The sequence below is a fragment of the Carcharodon carcharias genome, chromosome 19 (genome assembly GCF_017639515.1).
Source record: "Carcharodon carcharias isolate sCarCar2 chromosome 19, sCarCar2.pri, whole genome shotgun sequence".
Lineage (NCBI taxonomy): Eukaryota > Metazoa > Chordata > Chondrichthyes > Lamniformes > Lamnidae > Carcharodon > Carcharodon carcharias.
Window position 1 is genome coordinate 95,766,044 of NC_054485.1, and position 26,533 is coordinate 95,792,576.

The 26,533-nt window shown below is 45.2% G+C and overlaps 1 protein-coding gene and 1 pseudogene across 3 annotated transcripts in view; one reads left to right on the forward strand and one right to left on the reverse strand.

Annotated features, from left to right (window-relative positions):
- The window catches only part of LOC121291389 (zinc-binding protein A33-like), a 105,629-nt gene extending 92,795 nt beyond the window's left edge, over positions 1–12,834 (reverse strand). The window contains exons 1-6 of one of the 3 annotated variants that reach the window (XM_041212489.1): positions 12,343–12,834; positions 12,157–12,252; positions 11,830–12,063; positions 11,567–11,650; positions 9,114–9,136; positions 5,193–5,311 (exon numbers count right to left, since the gene is read on the reverse strand). In XM_041212489.1, coding sequence (XP_041068423.1) covers positions 5,193–5,311; positions 9,114–9,136; positions 11,567–11,650; positions 11,830–12,063; positions 12,157–12,252; positions 12,343–12,753 — 967 coding nt within the window. In that variant the 5' untranslated portion in view covers positions 12,754–12,834. The remainder of the gene's footprint in view (positions 1–5,192; positions 5,312–9,113; positions 9,137–11,566; positions 11,651–11,829; positions 12,064–12,156; positions 12,253–12,342) is intronic. The other 2 variants (XM_041212490.1, XM_041212491.1) reach the window with 2 other exon arrangements.
- A 12,235-nt stretch (positions 12,835–25,069) lies between these two features.
- LOC121292074 lies at positions 25,070–25,211 on the forward strand (annotated as a pseudogene).
- The last annotated feature ends 1,322 nt before the right edge of the window (positions 25,212–26,533 follow it).

The window sequence follows — 26,533 nt, forward strand, 5'->3', positions numbered from 1 at the left end:
TCATTGTGGCACCCACAGCCAAGGTAAACTTCTTTCCTGCATGGACCCTGCACAGGACAGTTAGAACTGCTGACCCTTCTCATGGATCTCCTCACAGTCCTCAGCACAGGTCCAATCTACACTCCCTCTCCTCGTGCTCTAAACAAGCAATGGTCCTTCAATGATGTCCAATGCACTTTGGTTAGACATAGCAGCATGATATCATCGCTATAACAGAAACTTAGCTTACGGAGGGGCAAAAATTGCAGATTACCATCCCTGGATATAGGGTTTTCAGGCAGGGTAGAGAGGGGTTGAAAAAGGTGAGGGTGAAGCATTATTGGTTGAAGAATCAATGGCAGCTGAAAGGAGGGATGACATCCAAAATGAAGCATGAAATGAGACCCTATGGGTGGAGCTCAGAAATAAAAAAGGGGCAGGCACAATACTAGGAATGTACTCAGGCCCCCAAGTAGTGGAATGGGTCAAATATGTAGGCAAATTTCTAAGTGCAAAAACAATAGGACAGCAATATTTGGAGACTTTAGCTATCCTAATATGAATTGAGATGCAAATAGTGTGAAGGGCACAGAAGGCACAAAATTCTTGAACTGCAGTCAAGAAAACTTTCTTAGCCAGCACGTAACAAGCCCAATGAGAGGGGTTGCAATTCTAGATTTAGTCTTCGGAAAAGAACCTGGGGAAGTGGATGAAGTAGCAGTGGGTGACCATTTTAGATTTACTGACCATAAGACAGTTAGATTTAACACCATTATGGAAAAGTGCAAATAGAAAGCAGGAATAAAAGTTCTAAATTGGGGGAGAAAAATTTTACAAAGTTGAGAGGTTAATTGGCGAAAGTGGACTGGATAGAGTTATTAGAGGGGAAAATGTTGTCAAATCAGTGGGAATTATTCAAAGGCAAGGCTCTACGAGCACAGTGTAGACATGTCCACATAAAAAAATAGGGTGATACTAACAAATCTAGAGCCCACTGGTTCCGCAGAAGCAGACAGGTCAAGATAAAGCAAAAAGTGAAGGCTCATGGCAGTCACAAAAAGCCTAATATTGTAGCGGGTCTAGAGGAGTATAGAAAGTACAGGGGTGAAATAAATATGTAAATTAGAAAAGCAAAGTGAGGATTTGCAAAGATATTGGCAGGTAAAATCATATAAAACCCTAAGGTGTTTTGCCAGCACATTAAGAGCAAAAGAGTAACTAAGGGAAGGGCAGGGCCTATCAGAGATGTACATGGTAACCTGTGCATTGATGCTGAGGATGTGCGCAGGGTTCTCAATGCGTACTTTGTCTCTGTCTTCACTAAAGACAGGGATGATGCAGACATTCTAGTTCAAGAGGAGGAGTGTGAAATATTAGATAAAATAAGTATAGTGAGAGAGGAAGCAATGGAAGAACTGATATCCTTCAAGGTGGATATATAACCAGGACCACATGGATTGTATCCTGGGTGTTAAAAGAAGCCAGGGAGGAAAGAACGGATAGCCTGAGGATTATTTTCCAATCCTCACTAGAGACAGGTGAGGTACCAGATGATTGGAGGTCTGCGAACATTGTACCATTATTTAAAAAGGTTGTGAGGGATTGGCAAGAAAATGATAGGCCGGTCAGCCTGACTTCAGTTCTGGGCAAATTATTGGAATCAATTCTGAGAGGCAGGATAAAGTGTCACTTAGAAAGGCATTGATTGATCAGGGATAGCGAGCATGGTTTTGGAGGGGAAGATCATGTCTTACTAACTTAATCGAAATTTTTGAGGAACCGACAAGTAGGATTGATGAGGGTAGTGGAGTGGATGTTGTCTACATGGATTTTAGTGAGGCATTTGACAAGGTCCCACATGGCAGACTGATCAGGAAAGTGAGATCACATGGGTCACAAGGAAGGTGGAGAGTTGGATCCAAATTTGGCTCAGCATCAGGAAACAAAACGTCGTGGTCGATAGATATTTTTGCAAATGGAAAATGGTTTCCAGTGGTGTTTGACAGGGCTCAGTGTTGGAGCCCTTGCCGCTTGCTGCATATATTAATGGTTTGGACGTAAATGTGGGAGGTATGATTGGGAAATTTGCCGATGACACAAACATTTTCCCTGTAGTTGGAAGTGAAGAGGATAGCTGTTATATCCAGAATGATATCAATGGTTTTGTTGAGAGGGAAAATTGAATTCAATCCGGATAAGTGTGAATAATGCATTTGGGGTGGGGTTGAGGAAGTGAGAGACGTTGGCATGCAAGTGCATGTCCTGGAAGGTGGCAGTACAGGTGGGTACAGTGGTCAAGAAACCATATGGAATGCTTTTGTTTATTGGACGAGGTATTGAAGTCCAAGGCAAGGACGTTGTGATGGAACTGTATCAGATGCTGGTTACCACAGGGCACAGAAGTAAGGTGATTGGTAAAAGAATTAAAGGGGAAATGAGGAAAATATTTTTTGCCCAGAGGATATTGGGCATCTGGAAGTCTTGGCCTGGTTGATGATTTAGGTTGAAATGCTCAACTCATTTGAAAGCTACCTGGATCTGCACCTGAAGTGTTGTAACCTGCGCAGCTATGTACCAGGAGCTGGAAATTGGGATTCAAATGAGCAGCTAGATTCTTTTTTCTTTGGCTTGTGCAGGCACAATGGGCTGAATGGCCTCTTACTGTGCTGTAATGTTTCTATAATTCTATGGTTGCAAACCTTTTATGTGAGGCTTCGTGCCACCCTTGATAATGGAGACAAAGTAGACGAGCAGGTGACCAAAATCTCCATGTGCGGTCTGACAAAGGATTTAGGCAAATGCACAAACATCTCTTTGATCTTATCCCCAAATCCCTCTTGCAGTCAAGACTAATGTGCAGCCTCTGGTTTTCTACTGTTAAGAAGACAGTGTAGAGCTTCAATCTCTTCACCTTGAAACTGCATCCGTGCCACTCACATAGCAGATTTAACTCTGACTGAGTACTGGTGGCAACTACCACATCTCACATCAGGGCAACAGTTGCAGGAGAAACAATGACCTAGATGATCCATCTTGGTCTCCTTCCAACATCACCAATGTCACAGATGCCAGTCTTCAGCTGATGCAACTGACTCCACATGATCACAAGTAATGGATAAACTCACTGGATACAGCAAAGGCAATGGGCACTAACAACATCCCAGCTGTTGTACTGAAAATTTTAACTCCAAAATTAGTGACACCCATAGCCAAGTTGTCCAGTAGAGTTAAAAAACAGACATCTGCCCGACAATGTGGGAAATTGCCCGAGTATATCCTGTCCACAAAAAGCAGGACAAATGCAATGCGGACAATCACTAATCCAACAGTCTACTCTGAATCTTCAGGCAAATGGTGGAATGTGATGTTGACAATGACATCAAGTGGCACTTACACAGCAATCAAATGCTCATAATCCTCTGTTTGCGTTCCACCAGAGCCACTTGAAATCGAATCAGTTCGATAAAAATGAAATAAAGATGGGCAGGGATTGTGTTGCATTTGCAGCAGGTGGGGACCGGATGCTATGCGTCTGATTCAGGGCAAGCACATCTGCAGTAAGTGTCTGCAGCTTGAGGAACCTCAGCTCTGAGCTGATCCACTGGAATTGGTGATTTGAACAGTGCAGTGCACTGGAGAGGAGTAAGGTTATCAGCAGATTTTGTTGCAAGAGGCAGTCACACCCTTAGGTATTTCCGATTTGTTTAGTGGTCAGGGGAAGGGAAGAAAGTCAGGTAAGAAAGTCCAGCCCTTGCAATTGTCCAACAGATTCAAAGCCCTTGCACCTTCTGTGGTTGACAGCATGAATGCAGGGAGGATGAGCAAACTGACTACAGCACAGTGGTGCAGGAAGCTATCCAAATGCAATAAGGAACGTAATTGTAGTAGGGGACAGGTTAGTTAGGGGGATAGAAACTCTTCACTTCAGACAAGTGCATGCATTCCAAGGGCTGTATTGCCTGTCCTGTGCCAGAGTCAAAGTAATCCTGTCAGGGCTGGCGAGGAACTTGTAGTGGGAGGAAAAGCATCCAGTTCTTATAGTCCAAAGGTGAGCACAAGAACAGAAGTATTAGGAGCAGGTGTAGGCCATTTGGATCTGTGAGCCTGCTCCGGCATTCAATAAGATTGTGGTTGATCTGATTGTGGCATCAACTCCACTTTCCTTCTACCTCCCCATGCAGGCACAGAAAGTAATTAGGAAGCAAATGGAATGTTGGCCTTAATTGAAAGGGAGATGGAGTATAATAGTGGGGAACTTTTGATACAGCTGTACAGGTCATTGGTGAGAGTAACAGTACAGTTTGGGTGTCGGTTAACTCAGCTGGCTGGACGGCTGGTTTGTGATGCAGAGTGATGCACCAGTACAATTCCTGTACTTGCTGAGGTTATCCATGAAGGACCTGCCTTCTCAACCTCACCACACACCTGAGGTGTGGTGACCCTCAGGTTAATCGCACCACCAGTTGTTTCTCTCTCTAATGAGAGTGCAACCGATGATCCTCTGGGACTATGGCGGCTTTAACTTCACAGTTTTCGTTTCCTTGCCAAAGGGAGTTGTTTTATGTCTTAGAAGCAGTTCAGGGAAGGTTCGTTAGGCTGATTCCTGGGATGAAGGAGTTGTCTGATGAAGAAAGATTGAGCAGTTTAGGGCTATACCCTTGAAGTTTATAAAAAATAGAGGTGATCTTATGTGAAATATATGTGATTCTGAGGAGATTGATAGTGTAGATAGTGGGAAGATGATTCCTCTTGTGGGAGGTATCTAGAAGCAGTGGACATAGTTTATAAATCAGGAGTCTGTCTCCCTTTTAAGACACAGATGAGAAGTAATTTCTTCTCTTTGAGGCATGTTAAATTTTGGAATTCTGTTCCACAAACAGCAATGGAGAAGAGGCTGTTGTTTATACTCAGGGCTCAATTAGGCAGATTTTTGATCGACAGTGGAGTTAAGGGCTATAGAGAACAGGAAAAAAGTGCAGTTAAAGCCACAGTTACATGAGCCACGATCTTATCGAATGGCACAACAGGTCTAATGGGCCAAATGGCCTCCTGCTGCTCCTATTTCTTATGATCTCATGATGATCATACTACCACAACCCCTCACTGGAGGAACGTTCGATTTCCTGTTTCCCCAACATCCTTGGAACTTTGGAGCCCATTTATTTCCTTCACAACTGGAATTATTGTTAGGAAAATTAATATAAAAGTTTTACCAGGGTTAATGGAATTGATCATTTCCCTCCAAGCTGTGTACTGTAACGGTCCTTTGAACATTCCGATAGACAGGGCCGCAGCATCTGCGACTGAGAGATTCATAATGTCATCACTAATCCTGTAAATATTAAAGAATTGATGGTGTAAATTCATCCCAATTGAACATTTTAGACATGATTTAAATGGTGAAGCTACCCCAACATTCATATCTTTCAGCATTTTTCATATTAGAACAAATGTGATAGAAAGTGAAACTTCTCTCTATAACTGAGCAAAAGATAACTTGGAAATGCAAGGGCAGAGGATGGAAACACACATGTCCTGCAAAAGGCCCACAGCCTGATAACAAATTAGTTGCCTGTATATCACAGATCACAGGAGAAGATAAACATTTAGCCTGTCCACTTGCTGTATTACAAACAAAGCTTGTCGAATGAAAGCAAAGTCTGAAAACATCAAACCAACTCTCCGAGACGCCTGCGCTCCTCCACTTCTGGCCATTGAATATCCCTGATTTTAATCGCTCCACCATTGGCAGCTGGACCTTCAGCTGCCGAGGCCCTGAGCTCTGAAATTCCTTCCCTAAACCTTTCTGCGTCTCTATTTCTCTTTCTTCCTTTAAGATGTTTTAAAACATACTCATCTTTGGTATTAATATCTCTTTGTGGTTTGGTGCCAATATTACTTTATATCTTAAACACGTTTCTGCTGTTGCGTTGATTTTTTTTTCAATCATTCCCGAGGTGTGTGCTTCACTGGCTGGCCCAGCATTTGGTGCCCATCCCTAACTGCCCCTGCAGAAGGTCGTTGTGAGCTGCCTTCTTGTACCCCAAGTGGTCCAGGTACACCCACAGCACTATAAGGGAGGGCGTTCCAGGAATTTGACCCAGGGACAGTGAAGGAACGATGATATAGTTCCAAGTCAGAACGGTGAGTGGCTTGGAGGGGAGCTTCCAATTAGTGGTGCTCCCACACATCTTCTGCCCGTGTCCTTCTAGGCGGTAGCAGTCATGGATTTGGAAGGTTTTGTCTAAGGAGGAATGGTGAGTTCCTGCACTGCATCTTGTAGATGGTACACACTGCTGCCATTGTGCGTTGGTAGTGCAGAGAGTTAACGGTGGTGGATGGGGTGTCAGTCAAGTGGTCTGCATTGTCCTGGATGATGTCAAACTTCTTGAATGTTTTTGGAGCCGCACTCATCCAGGCAAGTGGAAAGTATTCATCATGCTCCTCACATCTGGCTTGTAGATGATGGGCAGCAAGAGTTACTCATCGCAGGATTTCTAGCCTCTGACCTACACTTGTCGCCGTTGTATTTATATGGCTAGTCCAGTTCAGTTTGTGCTCAATGGTAACCCTAAGGATGTTGATAGTGGGTGATTCAGTAATGGTAATAGCAAGCGATGGAATATCAAGGGGCGATGGCTAGATTCTCTCATGTTGGCGATGGCCATTGCCTGGCACTTCTGTGGGGAAAATGTTACTTGCCAGTTGTCAGCCCAAGCCTGGATATTGTTTAGGACTTGCTGCATTTGGACATGGACTGCTTTAGTATCTGAGGAGTCACAAATGGTGCTGAACATTGTGCAATCATCAGCGAACATCCCCACTTCTGACCTTAGGCTGGACGGAAGATCAATAATGAAGTAGTTGAAGACGGTTGGGTATAAGACAATGCCCTGAAGAACTCCTGCAGTGATGTCCTGGAACTGAGATAATTGACATCCAACAACCACAAGCATCTTTTTTTGTAACAGTTATGACTCCAACCAGTGGAGGGTTTTCCTTTGATTACTATTGCCTCTGGTTTTGCTGGGGTTCCTTGATGCCACACTCAGTCAAATGATGTAATGTTCATCTCACCTCTCGAGTTCAGCTCTACTGTCCATGCTTGAACCAAGACTGTAATGAGGTCAGGAGCTGAGCAGCCCTGGCAGAACCCAAACTGAGTGTCAGTGAGATGATTATTACTAGGTTAGTGCCACTTCATCACTTCACTGATGATGGAGAGTAGACTGCCAGGGCAGTACTTGGCCAGGTTAGATTTGTCCTTCTTTTTGTTTACATGATATACCTTGGCAATTTTACACATTGCCAGGTAGATGCCAGTGTTGTAGTTGTACTGGAACAGCTTGGCTAGGGGTGCGATAAGTCCTGGAGTACAAGTCTTTAGTACTGTTGCCAGAATATTGTCAAGCCCCATAGCCATTGCAGTATGCAGTGCCATCAGCCATTTCTTAACATCATGTGGAGTGAAGAACATTGGCTGAAGACAGGCATCTGTGATGATGCGGACTTCTGGAGAAGGGCAAGATGGGTCATCCACTGGGCACATCTGGCTGAAATACTTCAGCCTTAATCTTTTGTACTGATGTGCTGGGCTCCCCATCATTGAGAGTGGGGGTATTTGTGAACCCTTCTCCTTACATTAGTCGATTAATTGGCCACCACCATGCAAAGCTGGATGAGGCAGTACTATGGAACTTTGATCTGATCCGTTGGTTGTGGGATTGCTTATCTCGGTCTATTCATTGCTGCTTACGCTGTTTGACATGCAAGTAGCCCTGAGTTGTAGCTTCACCAGGTTGACACCTCCTTTTTAGGCATCCATCATGCTGCTCCTGGCATGCCTGCCTGCACAATTCATTGAACCGGTGTTAATTCCCTGGCTTGGTGATAATAGTCGAGTGCAGGATATGCTGAGTCATGAGGTTGCAGAATGTGGCTGAGTACAAATCTGCTGCTGCTGATAGCCAACAGTGCCTCATGGACGCCCAGCTTTGAATAAGGGTATGCTCAATGTGAAGTCAGGAGTTCATCTCCACAAAGACTGTGCAGTGGTCACTCCTACTGCTGCAGTCATGAACAGATGCATGTGCGGTAGGCAGATTGGTGAGGATGAGATCAAGTATGTTTTTACCTTCTTGTTGTTTCCCTCACCACCTGCCACATAACCAGTCAAGCAGCGATATCCCTTGGGACATAACCAGCTTGGCCAGTAGTGGCGCTTTTTAAAAAAATCATGTGATGTGGGCATCGCTGGCTAGGCCAGCATTTACCGCCCATCCACAATTGCCCTTAAAAAGTTGGTGCTGAGCTGCCTTCTTGAACTGCTGCAGCCCATGTGGTGTAGGTACACCCACAGTGCTGTTAGGGAGGGAGTTGCATTAACGAGTCGCTCTTGGTGATGGTCATTGAAGTGCCCCATCCAGTGTACCCTTGCAACTTTTAGTGCTTCCTCCAAGTGGCGTTCAACATGGAAGAGTACTGATTCATCAGCTGAGGAGTGGGTGGGGCGGGGCGGGGGGGTGGTTGGCAAATGGTGGGGACGTGGTCATCAGCAGGATGTTTCCTTGCCCATATTTTACCCGATGCCATGAAACACCAATGGGTCCCGAGTCGATGTTAATTACTTCCAGGGCAACTCCCTCCAAACTTTATACCACAGTGTCGCCACCTCTGCTGGGTCTGTCTTGTCGGTGTTAAGGATACAGGTCAAGGTTCTATACTGGAATAAAATTGAAACCCGTTCCCACTTTAACATGCGACTTTCTCGGTTTGGTCAGGAGACTTGCAGGGACATGGATGGTCGACACTATTAAAACATGGACGGTGTGGCTCTCTCAGAGTAAGTCGGAAGGTCACAGCCACACTAACAGCAGTCTGCAGCCTGCAAGTGAGTACTTCAGGACTGCATGGCATCTTGTAATTTAATACAATCATGTCGACCAGTTATATGAAATCTAATTTAATATCTGCAAAAAGCATTTCATCACAATAAAAGACCATAAGCAGAGTTATTGTCGCCTGATGAACGGTACTTTAATGTTGCGATGGTAACTAGTAAAGAAATTCATAACAAAACCTTTCTGACTTATTTTACCAAATTGTGCAGAGTTTCAGCAGAAAACATGTCCTACCTTCTCTTCCGACAAGCTTCCTCCTGAAATAAATGAATCACGAACAGTGAGGAGCATAGTAACAGATTTAGAAACATAGAAAGTTTACGGCACAGAAAGAGGCCACTCGGTCCATCGAATCTGCGCCAGATGAAAAACAAGCCACCCAGCCTCATCGCACTTTGCATCATTTGATCCACAGCCCTGCAGGTTACAGCACTTGATGTCAATATCCAGATAGCTTCTAAATGAGTTGAGGGTTTCTGCCTCTACTACACTTACTGGCAGTGAGTTCCGGATCCCACAACCATCTGGGTGTAAACGTTTTTCCATTAGACCATAAGACCATAAGACATAGGAGTAGAAATTCGTCCATTTGGCCCACCGAGTTTGCTCCGCCACTCAATCATGGTTGATAAGTTTCTCAACCCCATTCTGTCGCCTTCTCCCCAAAACCTTTGATCCCCTTACCAATCAAGAACGCATCTATCTACGTCTTAAATACACACAATGACCTGGCCTCCACAGCCTTCTGTGAATGAATTCCATAGATTCACCACTCTTTGGCTAAAGAAGTTTCTCCTCATCTCTGTTCTAAAAGGTCTTCCCTTTACGCTCAGGCTGTGCCCTCAGGTCCTAGTCTCTCCTACTAATGGAAACATCTTCCCCACATCCACTCTATCCAGGCCTTTCAGTATTCTGTAAGATTAAATCAGATCCCCACTCATCCTTCTAAACTCCATCGAGTATAGACTCAGAGTCCTCAAACGTTCCTCGTATGTTAAGCCTTTCATTCCTGGGATCATTCTCATGCACCTCCTCTGGACCCTCTCCAGGGCAAAAACATCCTTCCTGAGGTACAGGGCCCAAAATTGCTCACAATATTCTAAATGTGTTCTGACCAGAGCCTTATAAAGCCTCAGCAGCACATTCCTGCTTTCATATTCTAGTTCTCTCAAAATAAAAGCCAACATTGCACTTGCCATCCTAACTACTGACTCAACCTGCAAGTTAACTTTAAGAGAATCCTGAACTAGGACTCTCAAGTCCCTTTGCACTCCAAATTTCTGAATTTTCTCCCCAGTTGGAAAATAGTCTATGCTTCTATTTTTCCTACCAAAGTGCATGACCTCACCCTTGCTCATGTTGTATTCCATCTGCCACTTCTTTGCAATATTCTCCTAACCTGTCCAAATCCTTCTGCAGCCTCCCCGCCTCCTCAATACTACCTGTCCCTCCACCTATCTTTGTATCATCTGCAAACTTAGCCAGAATGCCCTCAGTTCCTTCATCTAGATCATTAATGTATAAAGTGGAAAGTTGTGGTTGCAACACGGACCCCTGCCGAACTCAACTAGTCACCGGCCACTATCCTGAGAAGGACCCCCTTATCCCCACTCTCTGCCTCCTGCCAGACAGTCAATCTTCTATCCATGCTATTACCTTGCCTCTAACACCATGGGCTCTTATCTTACTGAGCAGCCTCCTGTGTGGCACCTTGTCAAAGGCCTTCTGGAAGTCCAAGTAGATAACATCCATTGGCTCTCCTTTGTCTAAACCTACTTGTTACCTCCTCAAAGAATTCTAACAGATTTATCAGGCATGACAGCTCCTTGATGAAACCATGCTGACTTTGCCCTATTTTACCATGCACTTCCAAGTATTTTGAAATCTCATCCTTAATAATGGACTCTAAAATCTTACCAATGACTGAGGTCAGGCTAATCGGCCTATAATTTCCTGTCTTTTGCCTCACTCCCTTCTTAAACAGGGAGGTTACATTAACAATTTTCCTTTCCTCTGGGGCCCTCCCTGACTCGAGGGATTCCTGAAAGATCACCACTAACGCCTCCACTATCTCTTCAGCTATCTCCTTCAGAACTCTGGAGTGTAATCCATCTGGTCCAGGTGGTTTATCCCCCTTCAGACCTTTCAGTTTTTCCTAATCTTCCATCTCATCTTTCTATGCACTTTAAAACTGTGCCCCCTTGTCACTGACCTCTCTGGTAAGTAAATGCGCCCTTCCCCACCCACTCTATCAGGCCCCTCACAATTCTGTATATCTCAAATCTCCCCAAGGCCTCCCCTTTCCCAGGAAGAACAGCCCCAGCCTTTCCAATCCTTCCTCATAGCTGCAATTTTCTTGTCCTGGTAACATACTTGTAAATCTCCTCTGTACCCTCTCTAATTCAATTACACCCTTTCTGTAATGAGGTAAACAGAACTGCACACATTTCAGGAGGACATAAACAGGGCGGCTGGTGAAATGAGCACACTCAGAGCATATTAGATTTAACATGGAAGTGTAAAGTGATGCATTTTGGCAGGAAGGTTGTAGAGAGTCTAGTAAACTGGAACTCAACATCAGGCCCGCTCACAGACACAGTGACTCTCACACACCGCACCAGACACACCCACACACTCACACCATGAACTGGAACTGGATCACAATGGGCGTTGCAGGAGAAACTTAACTTTGGCAACACGGAAATAATCACAAAGCAAGTGTGAAGATCAAGACAACTCGTTCTAGGGAGGTTACAGCTATTCCCGGGAATCTGCAGACAATGTGGAAGACGATTATTTCGGGGAGACCGCAAAACTGCCACGAAACAGCCAGAAATTTGCTTAAATAAGTTTTCATTTATTCAATAAATTCTATATTTAATCTACAGTTATCAGTTATTTTGTGACTGTGTGAAGTTTCACGGAACTGACCGGCAATATATTCCCTCACCTTCAAAAATATCAAGTCATCCCTTTGCTCCATCTGTTTCTGCAACTTTGAGAGCTTCTCCTGAATAGAATATAAATTCCCCTCAATCTCTCGAAGGTTTTTCTCCATTCTTTCAAGAATCTTTTCCTCTTCTTCCCTGAGATCTCTGAGTAGTCGCTGCTCTTTCTCAGTGAGAATCTGGTGCATTTTAGTGAACTCGGATGTGATGTGGCTCTGCAGATTGCTCGACTGTTCCTACCAAATGAAGTGTGAAACATAATTAATGTCCTGCGATAAAGGAAACAAAACTGACCGAGATCCCAGAAAATCAGCACAGGGAGACCTTACCCTGACTTCGGAAATCTTTCGCTTCTGTTTCTGTTCCGTTTCTTGAACCGCCGATTTCTTCTGTGTGAGAGAATCTAAGGAAGATTTCAGCTGATCCTGGGATTGGGAGAGAAAATCACAGAATTGAAGTGTTAGACAATGAAAATGTGATAAAACTATCAGCTTAGAAAATATTTCCCTTTTTACCTTGTAGATTTCAACAGCTTCTTTAATCGGCAGGAAGCGGTGCTCTCTGTGTTTCCGCGAATCTCTACAAATCACACAGATCAATTTCTTGTCAGTTTCACAAAACAGCTTCAGCTCTTCCTGATGTTCCTCACAGTGAAGTTTACTTTTCTTCTCTTTTGGATCTAGCTTTAATTTTCGAGTTTTCTCGGCCAGATTCGCTAAGGCCCGATTTACCCTGAGGTTTCTTTCCGGAAATTCCTCTCTACATTCCGGGCAGGAGTTTATCTCCTTCTTTTCCCAACACCGGGTGATACAGGAGCGGCAGAAGTTGTGTCCACAATCCAGTGTTACCGGATCAGTGAAGAAATCAAGACAAATGGAACAAATTGTCTCCTCGGTCAAACTCTGGACCTGTTTTCTGGAAGCCATGTTTACACTCAGCAAATCCTGATTCAAACCACTTACAGTTTCGATGTTGCTGCCGCGCACCCTCAGTTCTGCTTTTTCCTTATCACTTTCACTGCGAATCTCAGGGAATTATTATTGCATCGTGGTCTATGTCCTCGCGAATTTCACGCAGGAGAGTAAAAATAACACGCCCAGTCTAAAAGGGGAAAAGCAGAGTTAAAGTACAGAGGGGAATAATTGAAAACAAAAACAGAATTACCTGGAAAAACTCAACAGGTCTGGCAGCATCGGCGGAGAAAAGAGTTGACGTTTCGAGTCCTCATGACCCTTCAGTGGAACTGAGTAATATTAGGAGAGGGCTGAAATATAAGCTGGTTTAAAGTGGGGTGGGGGGGTGGGGGGAGAGAAGTTGGGGGGGGTGCTGGTGTGGGTTGTAGGGACAAGCATTTAGTGATAGGAGCAGATCATCAAAAGATGTCACAGACAAAAGAACAAAGAGGTGTTGAAGGTGGTGATATTATCTAAACGAATGTGCTAATTAAGAATGGATGGCAGGATACCCAAGGTCCAGCTCTAGTGGGGGTAGGGTGGAAAGACTAACACAGCATAAAAGGTATAGATTTAAAAATAATGGAAATAGGTGGGAAAAGAAAAATCTATATAAATTATTGGGAAAAAACAGAAGGAAGGGGGAAGAAATGGAAAGGGAGTGGGGATGGAGGAGGGAGTTCAAGATCTAAAGTTCTTAAATTCAATATTCAGTCTGGAAGGCTGTAAAGTGCCTCGTTGGAAGATGAGGTGCTGTTCCTCCAGTTTGTGTTGGGCTTCACTGGAACAATGCAGCCAGCCAAGGACAGACATGTGGGCAAGAGGGCAGGGTGGAGTGTTAAAATGGCAAGCGACAGGGAGATTTGGGTCTTTCTTGCAGACAGACTGCGGGTGTTCTGCAAAGCGCTTGCCCAGTTTACGCTTTGTCTCTCCAATGTAGAGGAGACTGCATTGGGAGGAACGAATGCAGTAGAATAAGTTAGGAAAATGCAAGTGAAATGCTGTTTCACTTGAAAGGAGTGTTTGGGCCCTTGGACAGTGAGGAGAAAGGAAGTGAAGGGGCAGGTGTTGCATCTTTTGCGTGTGCATGGGGAGCTGCCATAGGAGGGGGTTGAGGAGTAGGGGGTGATGGAGGAGTGGACCAGGGTGCCCTGGACGGAATGATCCCTATGGAATGCCGCTAGGGGGGGGGGGTGGTGAAGGGAAGATGTGTTTGATAGTGGCATCATGCTGGAGTTGGCAGAAATGGCGGAGGATGATCCTTTGAATGAGGAGGCTGGTTGGGTGATAAGTGAGGACAAGGGGGACCCTATCATGTTTCTGGGAGGGAGGAGAAGGCATGAGGGTGGATGCTTGGGAGATGGGCCCGACATGGTTGAGGGCCCCATCAACGACCGTGGGTAGGAAACCTCAGTTAAGGAAGAAGGAGGACATGTCAGAGGAACTGTTTTTGAAGATAGCATCATCAGAACAGATGCAACAGAGGCAAAGGAACTGAGAGAATGGGATGGAGTCCTTACAGGAAGTGGGGTGTGAGGAGCTGTAGTCTAAGTAGCTGTGGGAGTTGGGAGGCTTGTAATGGATATTGGTGGACAGTCTATCACCAGAAATTGAGACAGGGAGGTCATGGATTGGAAGGGAAGTGTCAGAGATGGATCATGTGAAAATGATGGAGGGGTGGAGATTGGAAGCAAAATTAATAAATTTTTACAAGTCCCGACGAGCGCTTGAAGCAGCACCGAAGTAATCATCGATGTACCGGAGAAAGAGTTGTGGGAGGGGGCCGGAGTAGGACTGGAACAAGGAAAGTTCCACATATCCCATAAACAGACAGGCATAGCTGGGGCCCATGCGGGTTCCTATTGCCACACCTTTTATGTGGAGGAAGTGAGAGGAGTTAAAGGAGAAATGTTCAGTGTGAGAACAAATTCAGCCAGGCGGAGGAGAGTAGCGCTGGATGGGGATTATTTGGGCCTCTGTTCAAGGAAGAAGCTAAGGGCTTTCAGATCATCCTGGTGGGGGAATGGAGGTGTAGAGGGATTGGATGTCCATGGGGAAGAGGAAGCAGTTGGGCCCAGGGAACTGGAAATTGTTGATGTGGCGTAAGGTGTCAGAGGAATCACGGATGTAGGTGGGAAGGGACTGGACAAGGGGAGAGAGAAGGGAGTCAAGATAACGAGAAATTAGTTCTGTGGGGCAGGAACAGGCTGACACAATTTGTCTGCCGGGCCAGTTCTGTTTGTGGATTTTGGGATGTGGTTGAAGCAGGCTGTCTGAGGTTTGGCGACTATCAGGTTGGAAGCTGTGGGAGGAAGATCTCCAGAGGAGTTGAGGTCAGTGACAGTCCTGGAAACAATGGCTTGATGTTCAGTGGTGGGGTTATGGTCCAGGGAGAAGTAGGAGGAAGTGTCTGCGATTTGACACTCAGCCTCCGTGAGGTAGAGCTCAGTGCGCCACACAATAACAGCACCACCCTTGTCAGCGGCTTTGACGACAATGGTGGGGTTGGATCATCCCCACCCCATCTTCCAATCCCAGCCTCGGCCGTGTATTCACTATAACCCCTGACCTTCCCCTCTCCGACGCCGAACGTTCAGTGCTCAGCAAAGGATTTAGTTTCATACCCTTTTGCCCTCATCTCAATGAATTTCGGGCTCGGCACAATGCTGCATCTTGAGCAATCAAGGAGTTAGTTTACCGAACTTTTTTCCCTTGTTCACCTGAAAATCTTCAAAGTCTTTGTCAATATTATCATTTCGATGAACACTGTTGCAGGCCAAAGTTTCTGCTAGCGTTGGTCGGGGTCTTTATCAACAAGGCACCACACATTAGCATATGCATAGATGGTGTCAGGGGGATCTGTTGGCATAGTGTTATTGTCACTGGACTAATACTCTAGTGACCTCGGGCAATGCTCTGGGGACCCAGATTCATAATCCCACCAAGGCAGATGGTGAAATTTGAATTCAATCAAAATGTGGAATTTAACTTTTAACAATAACCATGAAACCATTGCTGATTGTTGTAAAAACCCATCTGGGTCACTCATGTCCTTTAGGGAAACAAATCTGCTGTTCTTACCTGGCCTACGTGTGAACCTGAACAAGGTCAATAAATGCTGGTCTAATCAACAACACCTACATCACGCAAATGATTTTTTAAAAAACTGTAAACTCCTTTTGGAAGCCTTCCATCCCCCAGGCCTCTGTCATAGCACCAAATATACTATTCAAGAAGGAGTCTTTATATTTACATTTCATGATCCAAAAATTGCCTTGGTCCATTGACTGAGTTAATGATGTTACTTTGGTGGGGAAGTAAACAGTGAAAACGTTGTTCTTCACCAAGAGTTCAGCAGGAGGATGTGCTTAACCATTGTCCAGGAGCAACATGATTTCACAGCAACCCAACGTGCCTCTGGTACAAAGTGGTTGTGAAATCAATCAGGAAACATGTCCCTGGTTACCCTCATTGGCAGGATAGTGAACAGGCAATGTCCGAATCCTCTTGAAGCATCTGGGGCATTTGCTGTTCCCAATTACAGCCAACTTACAGTTGCGTGTGCCGGCTGCATTGGCACAAGGACAGTCAGCCTGTCCTTAGCATCTTTAACACCTGTTGGTGCGCTCTCCTCAGCTGCTGTTAGCATTTTACTCCTGGTGTATCACCAGAGCAGAGGCGCGCGTTGATCGCTGAAACAATTGGGGAGGGTGCGGTTACATGGGGCCAGAGATAGCAGTCAAAGATGAGGCTGTGATGGAAGGCTCAGTGGATGGGTGCAGAGCCCGGGAGGAGGCAACATTCAGATGCAGGCATTCAGCGTTTCGAGAGGCACTGGCGGAAATTTCCCCACAGTCAGTGCACCTCTGACGACCAGTCAGTAGCCCAGAATAAAACTACTCTGTGGGAACACGGGCCTAGTGATTGACACCCTTTGCCTTTGCCCAGGATGCTTCATTTTTGTCACATCATTGTCCCACTGTCCATTCTGAAACTGAGAAGCATTTCTTCCAAGTAGCACACTCCGATTTTAAGGAAAGCCTGACTGTATAGATCATTCCATCACCACCACCACCATCACCCCACCCCCACCCAAGTAATTCAAACTCAAAACACCGAACACTGATCTGGTTGAATTAATGGGTAAAAATAGTCAAGTAATGACATGTAATATTTGTTATTTGTTGAGCAAGGTGATTGTGATCCTCAGCAAGTAAACATTGCAGATCATCAGTGGCATTTTAAATTGCAGAAAAAATGTAAGGTGCATTTGGTGAGGACCATAGCCAGGGGCCTCTTAGACCTGAGCTCCGTTTCTGCCCAGTCTCCTCTCTCTCAAATCTGTAATGAGGCAGATTTGATAAGGGAGCTTAAGGTGAAGGAACCTTTAGGAGGAAGTGAACAAAATATGATAGAATTTACCAAGCAATTTGTGGGTAAAAAGCTGGAATCAGAAGTAACAGTATTACAGTTGAATAAGGGCAACTACAGAGGCATGAGGGATGAGCCGGGCAGAATTGACTGGGAGATGAGCCAAGCAGGAAAGACAGTGGAACAACAATGGCAGGAGTTTCTGGGAGTAATTTGGGAGACACAGTAAAAATTCATCCCTAGGAAGAAGAAGCATACTAAAGGGAGGACGAGGCAATCATGGCTGACAATGAAAGTCAGGCAAAAGTGGACACTGGGCCACTGGAAAAAGACGCTGGAGAAGTAGTAGTGGGGAACAAAGAAATGGCGGAGGAACTGAATAGGTACTTTGCATCAGTCTTCACGGTGGGAGATGAGAGTAACATTCCCAAAGTTCAAGAGAGTCGGGGGGCAGAGGTGAATAAGGTGGCCATTACCAAGGAGACGATGATAGGAAAACTGAAAGGGCTGAAGGTGGATAAATCACCTAGACCAGATGGATTACACTTCAAAGTTCTGAAAAAGATAGCTGAAGAGTTGCTATAGGCGTTAGTGGTGATCTTTCAGGAATCACTGGAGTCAGGGAGGGTCCCAGAGGACTGGAAAATCGCTAATGTAACCCCCCTGTTTAAGAAGGGAATGAGGCAAAAGACGGGAAATTACAGGCCGATTAGCCTGACCTTGGTCGTTGTTAAGATTTTAGAGTCCATTATTAAGATTGAGTTTTCAGAATACTTGCAAGTGCATGGTAAAATCGGGCAAAGTCAACATGGTTTCATCAAGGAGATGTCATGCCTGATAAATCTGTTAGAATTCTTTGAGGAAGTAACGAGTAGGTTAGACAAAGGAGGGCCAATGGATGTTATCTACTTGGACTTCCAGAAGGCCTTTGACAAGGTGCTGCAGAGGAGGCTACTCAGTAAGATAAGAGCCCATGGTTTTAGGTGCAAGGTACTACCATGGATAGGATATTGGCTTTCTGACAGGAGGCAGAGAGTGGGATAAGGGGTCCCTTCTCAGGATGGTGGCCGGTGACTAGTTGAGTTCTGCAGGGGTCAGTGTTGGGACCATAACTTTTCACTTTATACATTAATGATCTAGATGAAGGAACTGAGGACATTCTGACTAAGTTTGCAGATGATACAAAGATAGGTGGAGGGATAGGTAGTATTGAGGAGGCAGGGAGGCTGCAGAAAAATTTGGACAGGTAAGGGGAATGGGCAAAGAAGTGGCAGATGGAATACAATGTGGGGAAGTGTGAGGTCATGCACTTTGGTAGGAAGAAAAGAGGCATAGACTATTTTCTAAGTGGTGAGAGAATTCAGAAATCTGCAGTGCAAAGGGACTTGGGAGTCCTAGTCCAGGATTCTCTTAAGGTTAACTTGCATGTTGAGTCGGTAGTTAGGAAGGCAAATGCAATGTTGGCATTTATTTCGAGAAGACTAGAATATAAAAGCAGGGATGTGCTGCTGAGGCTTTATAAGGCTCTGGTCAGACCACATTTAGAATGTTGCGAGCAATTTTGGATCCCGTATCTCAGGAAGGATGCTCTGGCCCTGGAGAGGGACCAGAGGAGGCTCACGAGAATGATTCCAGGAATGAAAGTCTAAACAAATGAGGAAACGTTTGAGGACTCTGGGACTATACTCGATGGAGTTTAGAAGGATGAGGGGGATCTGATTGAAGCTTACAGAATAATGAAAGGCCTGGATAGAGTGGACGTGGGGAAGGTGTTTCCATTAGCAGGATAGACTAGGACCCGAGGGCACAGCCTCATAGTAAAGGGAAGACCTTTTAGAACAGAGATGAGGAGAAACTTCTTTAGCCAGAGAGTGGTGAATCTATGGAATTCATTGCCACGGAAGGTTTTTGAGGCCAGGTCATTGAGTATATTTAAGACTGAGATAGGTTCTTGATTGGTAAGGGAATGAAAGGTTACAGGGAGAAGGTGGGAGAATGAGCTTGAGAAACTTATCAGCCATGATTGAATGGCGGAGCAGAATCGATGGGCTGAATGGGTTAATTTCTGCTCCTATGTCTTATGGTCTTATGGTCTTCTGTTCTCCCTAATGACCCCTGGGAAGCTCATTTGCCAGTCAAACCCAGCTCCCAGATTCACATCGCAATGCTGGTTATAATCCAGCATCGTTTTTGTAATTGTCTCGGGTTTGGAGCTCAAAATGACCTGACATTGTTTCTCTTAAGGTGGACCTGTGCTGAGATTTAGGGGAGAAAGGGATTCAGTGTCAGTGTGGAAGGCTGATGATTTGGATGGGGTTCAGCGTCTGTGTGAACTGGGTCCAGAGGAGATAAGATACTAGGGAGTAACTAGTGAGCTAATTTTGGATAAGTGGTATTTGTTGATTGTAGAAATGACACTTTCTCTCTCTCATTTCTAAAAAAAAACTTAAATCCGATAATTCTGAAGCATAAAGGGATTAAAATGATTCATTGTTTTCGGGGGGACAAGCCCCAAGGAAATACATCACCAGTCTTCCACATTTGAGTTTCCGGTTCATGCTTTTGTTTAAATATAGTTTCTTAGAACATACGTACGAATTAGGAGCAGGGGTAGGCCATTCAGCCCCTCGAGCCTGCTCCACCATTCAATAAGATCATGGCTGATCTGATTGTAACCTCAACCCCATATTCCTGCCTACCCCCGTTAACGTTTCACCTCCTTGTTAATCAAGAATCTATCTACCTCTGCCTTAAAAATATTCAAACGCTCTGCTTCCACCCCCTTTTGAGGCAGAGGGTTCCAAAGAAACTCAGCCCTCTTAGAGAAAAAAATTCTCCTCATCTCTGTTTTAAATGGGTGACCCCTTGTTTTTATACAGAGATCCCTAGTTCCAGGTTCTCTCACTAGAGGAAACATCCTTTCCACATCCACCCTGTCAAGACCTCACAGGATCTCAAAGGTTTCATCTAATTCACCTCTTGCTCTTCTTAAACCCTGTGGATACAAGCCTAACCTGTCCAACTTTTCCTCATAAGACAGCCTTCCTATTCCCTGACATCAGTCTAATAAATCTTCTCCAAAATGCTTCTAATGCTTTTACAACATTCTTTAAATAAGGTGACCAGTACTGAGCACAACACACCAGATATGATCACACCAGTGCTCTGTACAACTGAAACATAACCTTCCTACTTTTGTAATCAATTCCCCTCACAATAAATGATAACATTCTATTAGCTTTCCGAATTACCTGCTGTACCTGCACACTAACCTTTTGTGATTCATACACGAGGATACCCAGATTCCTCTGAATCTCAGAGCTCTGCAATCTCTCACTATTTAGGTAATAAGCTTCTTTTTTATTCTTCCTGCCAAAATGAATACTTTCACATTTGCCCACATCATACTCCATTTGCCAGATCTTTGCCCACTTAACCTATCTATGTCACTTTGGAGCCTCATTTCATCCTCTTCACATCCTTTCCTTTCCTACCTATCTTTGTGTCATCAGCAGATTTACTAATCACTCCTTCGGTCCCATTAACCAAGTCATTTATATAAATCGAGGCCCCTGAGCTGATCCCTATGGCAAACCACTCATCACATCCTACCAACCAGAACAAAGCCCCATTTATGCCAACTCTCTGTTTCCTGTTAGCTGGCCAATCTCCTATCCTTGCCAATCCGTTACACCCTGCACCATGAATGTTTATTTTCCACAATAACCTTCGATGTGACACTTTATCGAATGCCTCATGGGAATCTCAGTTCAGTACATCCACCGGTTCCCCTTGATCCACGGCACATGTGACTCCTTCAAAAAACTCCAATAAATTGGATAAACATGATTTCCCTTTTGCAAAACCATGTTGACTCTGTCTGATTGCCTTGAATATTTCTAAGTGCCCTGCTATAACATCTCTAGTAATAGCTTCTAACATTTAACCCATGACAGATGCTAGGCTAACTGGCCTATATTTTCTGGCTTTCTGTCATCCTCTACTGGAACCTTCACCAAATTCAGGGAATTTTGGAAATTTAAAACCAATGCATCAACCATTTCACTAGCCACTTCTTTCTAGACCATAGGCTGAAGTCCATCTGGAACTGAGGATTTGCCAGCCCACAGCCCCAACAATCTGCCCAATACCACTTGCCTGGTGGTTGTAATTTTCCCACGTTCCTCCCTCCCTTCCATTTCCTGATTTACAGCTATTTCCAGGATGTTACTTGTGTCCTCTATAGTGAAGACTGAAATAAAATACCTATTTAATTCATCTGCAATCTCCCTACTTTCCATTATAAACTCCCCAGACACACACTCTACAGGACCAACACTCACTTTGTCTCCAATTTTTAAAAAAGATCTATGGAAATTCTAACTACCTGTCTTTATATTACTAGCTAGCTTTCCCACATACTCAGTTTTTTCCCTCCTTATTAATTTTGTTGTCACTCTTTGTTGTTCTTTATATTCTTTCCAATATTCTGCACTGCCACTCGTCTTTGTGTAAGTATATGCTTCCAAGCGAAGATTTTTGTTTACGTCATAAGTTACAAAAGCTGTTTTCACGCAAGTGAAATGTTCTTGAGGATACAGCCCTTTTGGATTCTGTACAAGTTTTGACACAGATTCAATAGGAGATAATGAACGAAGAGATAAGACAACATTATTAACTGGCACTCTGTTAGGCTAGTTAATCAGTGCGCTGTCTTTCACACATATCGATTATGGTCCAAACCGGAAATGAACTGCAGACCCAGTGATCACAAAAACTCCATTCCTGTAACATTGTCCAGCTTTGCCCAGACTTCAGCCCGACTGACACACTCAGCCATCATTCTGACTCCAGTCCTGACTATTCCAATGTTCTCATCGCCCGTAAACCGCCCACCGCCCAACATAAACTTCAGTTCTTCTGTAACTCTACTACTTATATCCCATCTCTTGCCAAGTCCCTGTTACACATCACCCCCGTCCCCAGTAACATTACCCTGAACCAAATAACCACTGTCCTCAAAAAGATTACCCTGGTACCTACTACCCCCGTCCCCAATAACATTAACCTGAACACCAATAACCCCCGATCCCCAATAACATTACCCTGAACCCCAATAACCCCTTATCCACACCAACATTACCCTGAACTCCAATAGCCCCCATCCCCACTAACATCACCCTGAAGACCAAAAACACCACGTCCCCACTATTATTACCCTGAACCCCAATAACCAACACTGTGTACCCACTAACATTAGCCTGAACCCTAATAATCCCCACATGAAGCCCAATAATGGACCTTGCTAATGATCTCCTCGGATCCTCCCCATGGTTCCAATAGCCTCAGCTGGAGATAATAAACTACATCCGAAACAACTGAAAATGCTGGGAAATCTCAGGAGGCCTGGGATCATCTGTAGTGAGACAGACAGAGTGAATGTTTCGAGTCCCTATGACCCTTCTTCGGAGCTGTATTTAGCTTTTCCAACAAACAACATCTTTGCAACTCCAAAAACCTTCTCATCAAACTTACCCCAACCACCAATTTCTGACTGGACAAAGTGTTAAAGCCTAACAAACTGACTAAGGACCTTGAGTACTTCAAGAAGAATAAGACTCCCGGAAGCGACGGCTTGCCTGCTGAGTTGCTTTCATCTCTGTGGGACTGGATTGGCCCAGTCCTGCTAGAGGTGTGTGAGTGTATGCTCCTGGCTGGCAGCATGTCAAAATCATCACCCTCATCTACAAGCACAAGAGGGAAAGGTAGGACATTAGAAATTGATGACCCAAATCACTGTTGAATGTGGACTATAAGATGCTGTCCAAGGTCATCACCAATCGGGTCAAGTCTGCTCTGGTTTTGGTGATCCACCCTGACCAGACCTGCGCTGTTCCCGGCAGGAAAATCCCTGACAGCCTTGCGCTACTCAGGGATATGATTACCTACGTGCAGGACAGGGGTGTGGACACTTGCCTCATCAACCTGTATCATGAGAAGGCCTTTGACAGAATATCACACACCTTCATGGTAGATGTGCTCTCCAAAATAGGGTTTGGGGTGGGAATTCACAACTGGATCCAACTGCTCGACACCAACATCAGTAACTGAGTCAATGGACGTGAATCAGAAAGCTTTTCAATTAAATCTGGAGTCAGGCAGGGCTGCCCTCTCTCACCTGTCCTGTTTGTGTGCTGAGTCCATCAGGAAGGATCCGGGCATAAGAGGATTGACAACCCTGGCAATGGAGGCACTCAGGTCAAAGCCTCCCTGTACGTGGACGATGTCGCCATCTTCTGCTCGGATCCACTGTCTGTGCACAGACTGATAAACATCTGCGACCAGTTTGAACTGTTCTCGGGAGCCAAAGTAAATCGTGGGAAGAGTGAACCCATGTTCTTTTGGAACTGGGCTGACTGATCCTTTGACCCCTTCACCATCAGGTCAGATGGTCTGAAGCTGCTGGGGATATGGTTTGCAGAGACTGGGGCACGTGTTAGATACTGGATGGAGTGAGTGGCTATGGTGGAAAGAAAACTGGGCATGAGGGAGCGATGCCCCCTCTACATTGAGGGTAAGAACCTGGTCATCAGATGTGCAGCACTCTCACTGTTGCTGTACATTGCACAGGCCTGGCCCATTCCTCACTCCTGCGCAATGGTGATCGCCCGAGCCATCTTTTGCTTTATCTGGAGGTCCAAAAATGGATCGTGTCCGCAGGGACATGATGTACAAGGCTCTAGATAAAGGGGGAAAAACGTGCCCAACATCGCCCTCACCCTGATGGCCACTTTTGTGTGTGGCTGCATCAAGTTGTGCATAGACCCACGGTACGCAAACACTAAGTGTCATTATGTGCTGACTCACTACGCTACCTGTCCCCGGTGTTGTGAAGGATGAATCTGGCCAGGCTGCTGCGGAACGCTCCGAATAGTTGTAGCACATGTCCCTCGTGGAAAGATTTATGCAGAGAAACACCTTTGACCACAAGTCCATCAGGCAGTGGTCAGCACAAAACGTCCCAGGGGCCCTGCAGGAAAATAAGATGGTGGATCCTGTCGGATGGTTCCCCGATCAGACTGTCAAAGTCGATGGGCAGAATGCCACATCGTCAGAACTTTCCAACAAGCACCAAGACGTAGATTGGCTGGTGGTTAGAAAGGCCTACCCCCTCAGATCCTTCCAACACGCCAGGAGTCTCACCCCCCCTGTGCACGTTGCCCTGGAGCTGGCTGTGATGGGGAAGAGACCGTTGTTCACCTTCTTGTGAATTGTGCCTTTGCAAAGAAGGTCTGGGGAGAGATGCAGTGGTTTTTGTCGAGGTGCATCCCTAAAAGTGCTGTGACACAGGAAACTGCTCTACAGGCTGCTACAAGGGACACACACCGAGACAAACATCAACTGCAGCTGGAGAATCATCAACTCGGTGAAGACGGTCTTTGGTCTGCAGGAAACTTGTTGGTCTTCAGTGTAAAGAGTTGTCCCCGACCGAGTGTTGCAGACTGGCACATTCCAAGGTCCAGCACAAGGTGCTGAGAGACACGCTAAAGCTTGGGACAGCTGCTGCAAAGGCCCAATGGGAAATGTCGCTGTCTAAGACCTTTCTGCCACAGTACACCGAGGGGTTGGGAATTGTATAGACCCCTCAGGCTGTATGGCTCACAATGAACGTATACACTGAATTGCATCATAATTGCATTGAAGCAGCTCAGAGCGCAACAGGAGGTATGATCATAACTCCAACCCCATTGTCTGACTGTCTGTAATTATCACACTGAAATGACTGTAATATCCTTTGATTGTATTGAAAACCTCATGATCCATGTGTAAAAGTTGAATCTGATTGCATTTTGTTGTGATGGCGATTTAGAAATATTTTGTTATGTTCCCTCTGATATTTTATGAATAAAGTATATTTGTCCTAAAAAAGAGGTGGTTCTCCCAGGCCGAGGCTAGCCCATTGCACTTCGGGTGTGCTGACGCCTGCAATGCCCCCAAATGTGGGATACTCAACTGCAAAATTTCTGGTAGCTGTGGGACTGCGTTCGCGCTTTCCCCTGAATAACTAATAAATGTCAAAATTCACTGTTACGTATTGGTTAACCAACAGAGGCCGCTGTTGTACGTACTGCGAAATACTCGAAAAATTAACACATACAGTGGGTAGCAGGCATGTATGTGGAGAAACAAAGTGTTAACGTTTTGAGCTCCAAGATCGCAACAACCACAGTGTTTTGCTTCTATTTTAAACAAAAACAGAAACAGAAATACCTGGAAAAACTCAGCAGGCCTGGCAGCGTCGGCGGAGGAGAGCATGGTTGACGTTTCGAGTCCTCATGACCCTTCAAAAGAACTAAGTAAAAATAGGAAAGGGGTGAAATATAAGATGGTTTAAGGGGGGAGGGGGTTGTTGGGACAAGCAGCCAGTAATAGGTGGAGATAACCAAAAGACGTCACAGACAAAAGGACAGATGTGTTGAAGGTGCTGCTATTATCTAAAGGAATGTGCTAATTGAGAGTGGAAAGCAAGACAAGCAAGGTACAGATAGCCCTGGTGGGGGTGGGGAGTACTAGAAGTGCTAAAAGGTAGGGTGGAAATACATTTAAGAATAATGAAATTAGGTGGGAAAAGAAAAATCCATGTAAATTATTGGAAAAAACAAAAAGGAGGGGGAGGAAACGGAAAGGGGGTGGGGATGGAGGAGAGAGTTCAAGATCTAAAATTGTTGAACTCAATATTCAGTCCGAAAGGCTGTAAAGTGCCTAGTCGAAAGATGAGGTGCTTTTCCTCCAGTTTGCGTTGAGCTTCACTGGAGCAAAGCAGCAGGCCAAGGACAGACATGTGGGCATGGGAGCAGGGTGGAGTGTTGAAATGGCAAGCGACAGGGAGGTCTGGGTAAAGTTTGCGGACAGACCAAAGGTGTTCCGCAAAGCGGTCACCCAGTCTGCGTTTGGTTTCTCCAATGTAGAGGAAACCGCATTGGGAGCAACGAATGCAGTAGACTAGGTGAGAGAAGTGCAAGTGAAATGCTGCTTTACTTGAAAGGAGTGTTTGGGCCCTTGGACGGTGAGGAGAGAGGAAGTGAAGGGGCAGGTGTTACATCTTCTGTGGTCGCATGGGAAACTGCCGTAGGAGGGGGTTGAGGAGTAGGGGGTGATGGAGGAGTGGACCAGCGTGTCACCGACGGAACGATTCCTACAGAATGCCGACTTGGGAGGGTGAAGGGAAGATGTGTTTGGTGGTGGCATCATGTTGGAGTTGGCGGAAATGGCGTAGGATGATCCTTTGAATGTGGAGGCTGGTGGGGTGATAAGTGAGGACAGAGACGAAGGCGGCGGAAGAAGAGTTCAGCATCGTTCCGAGCCCGAAATTCATTGAGAT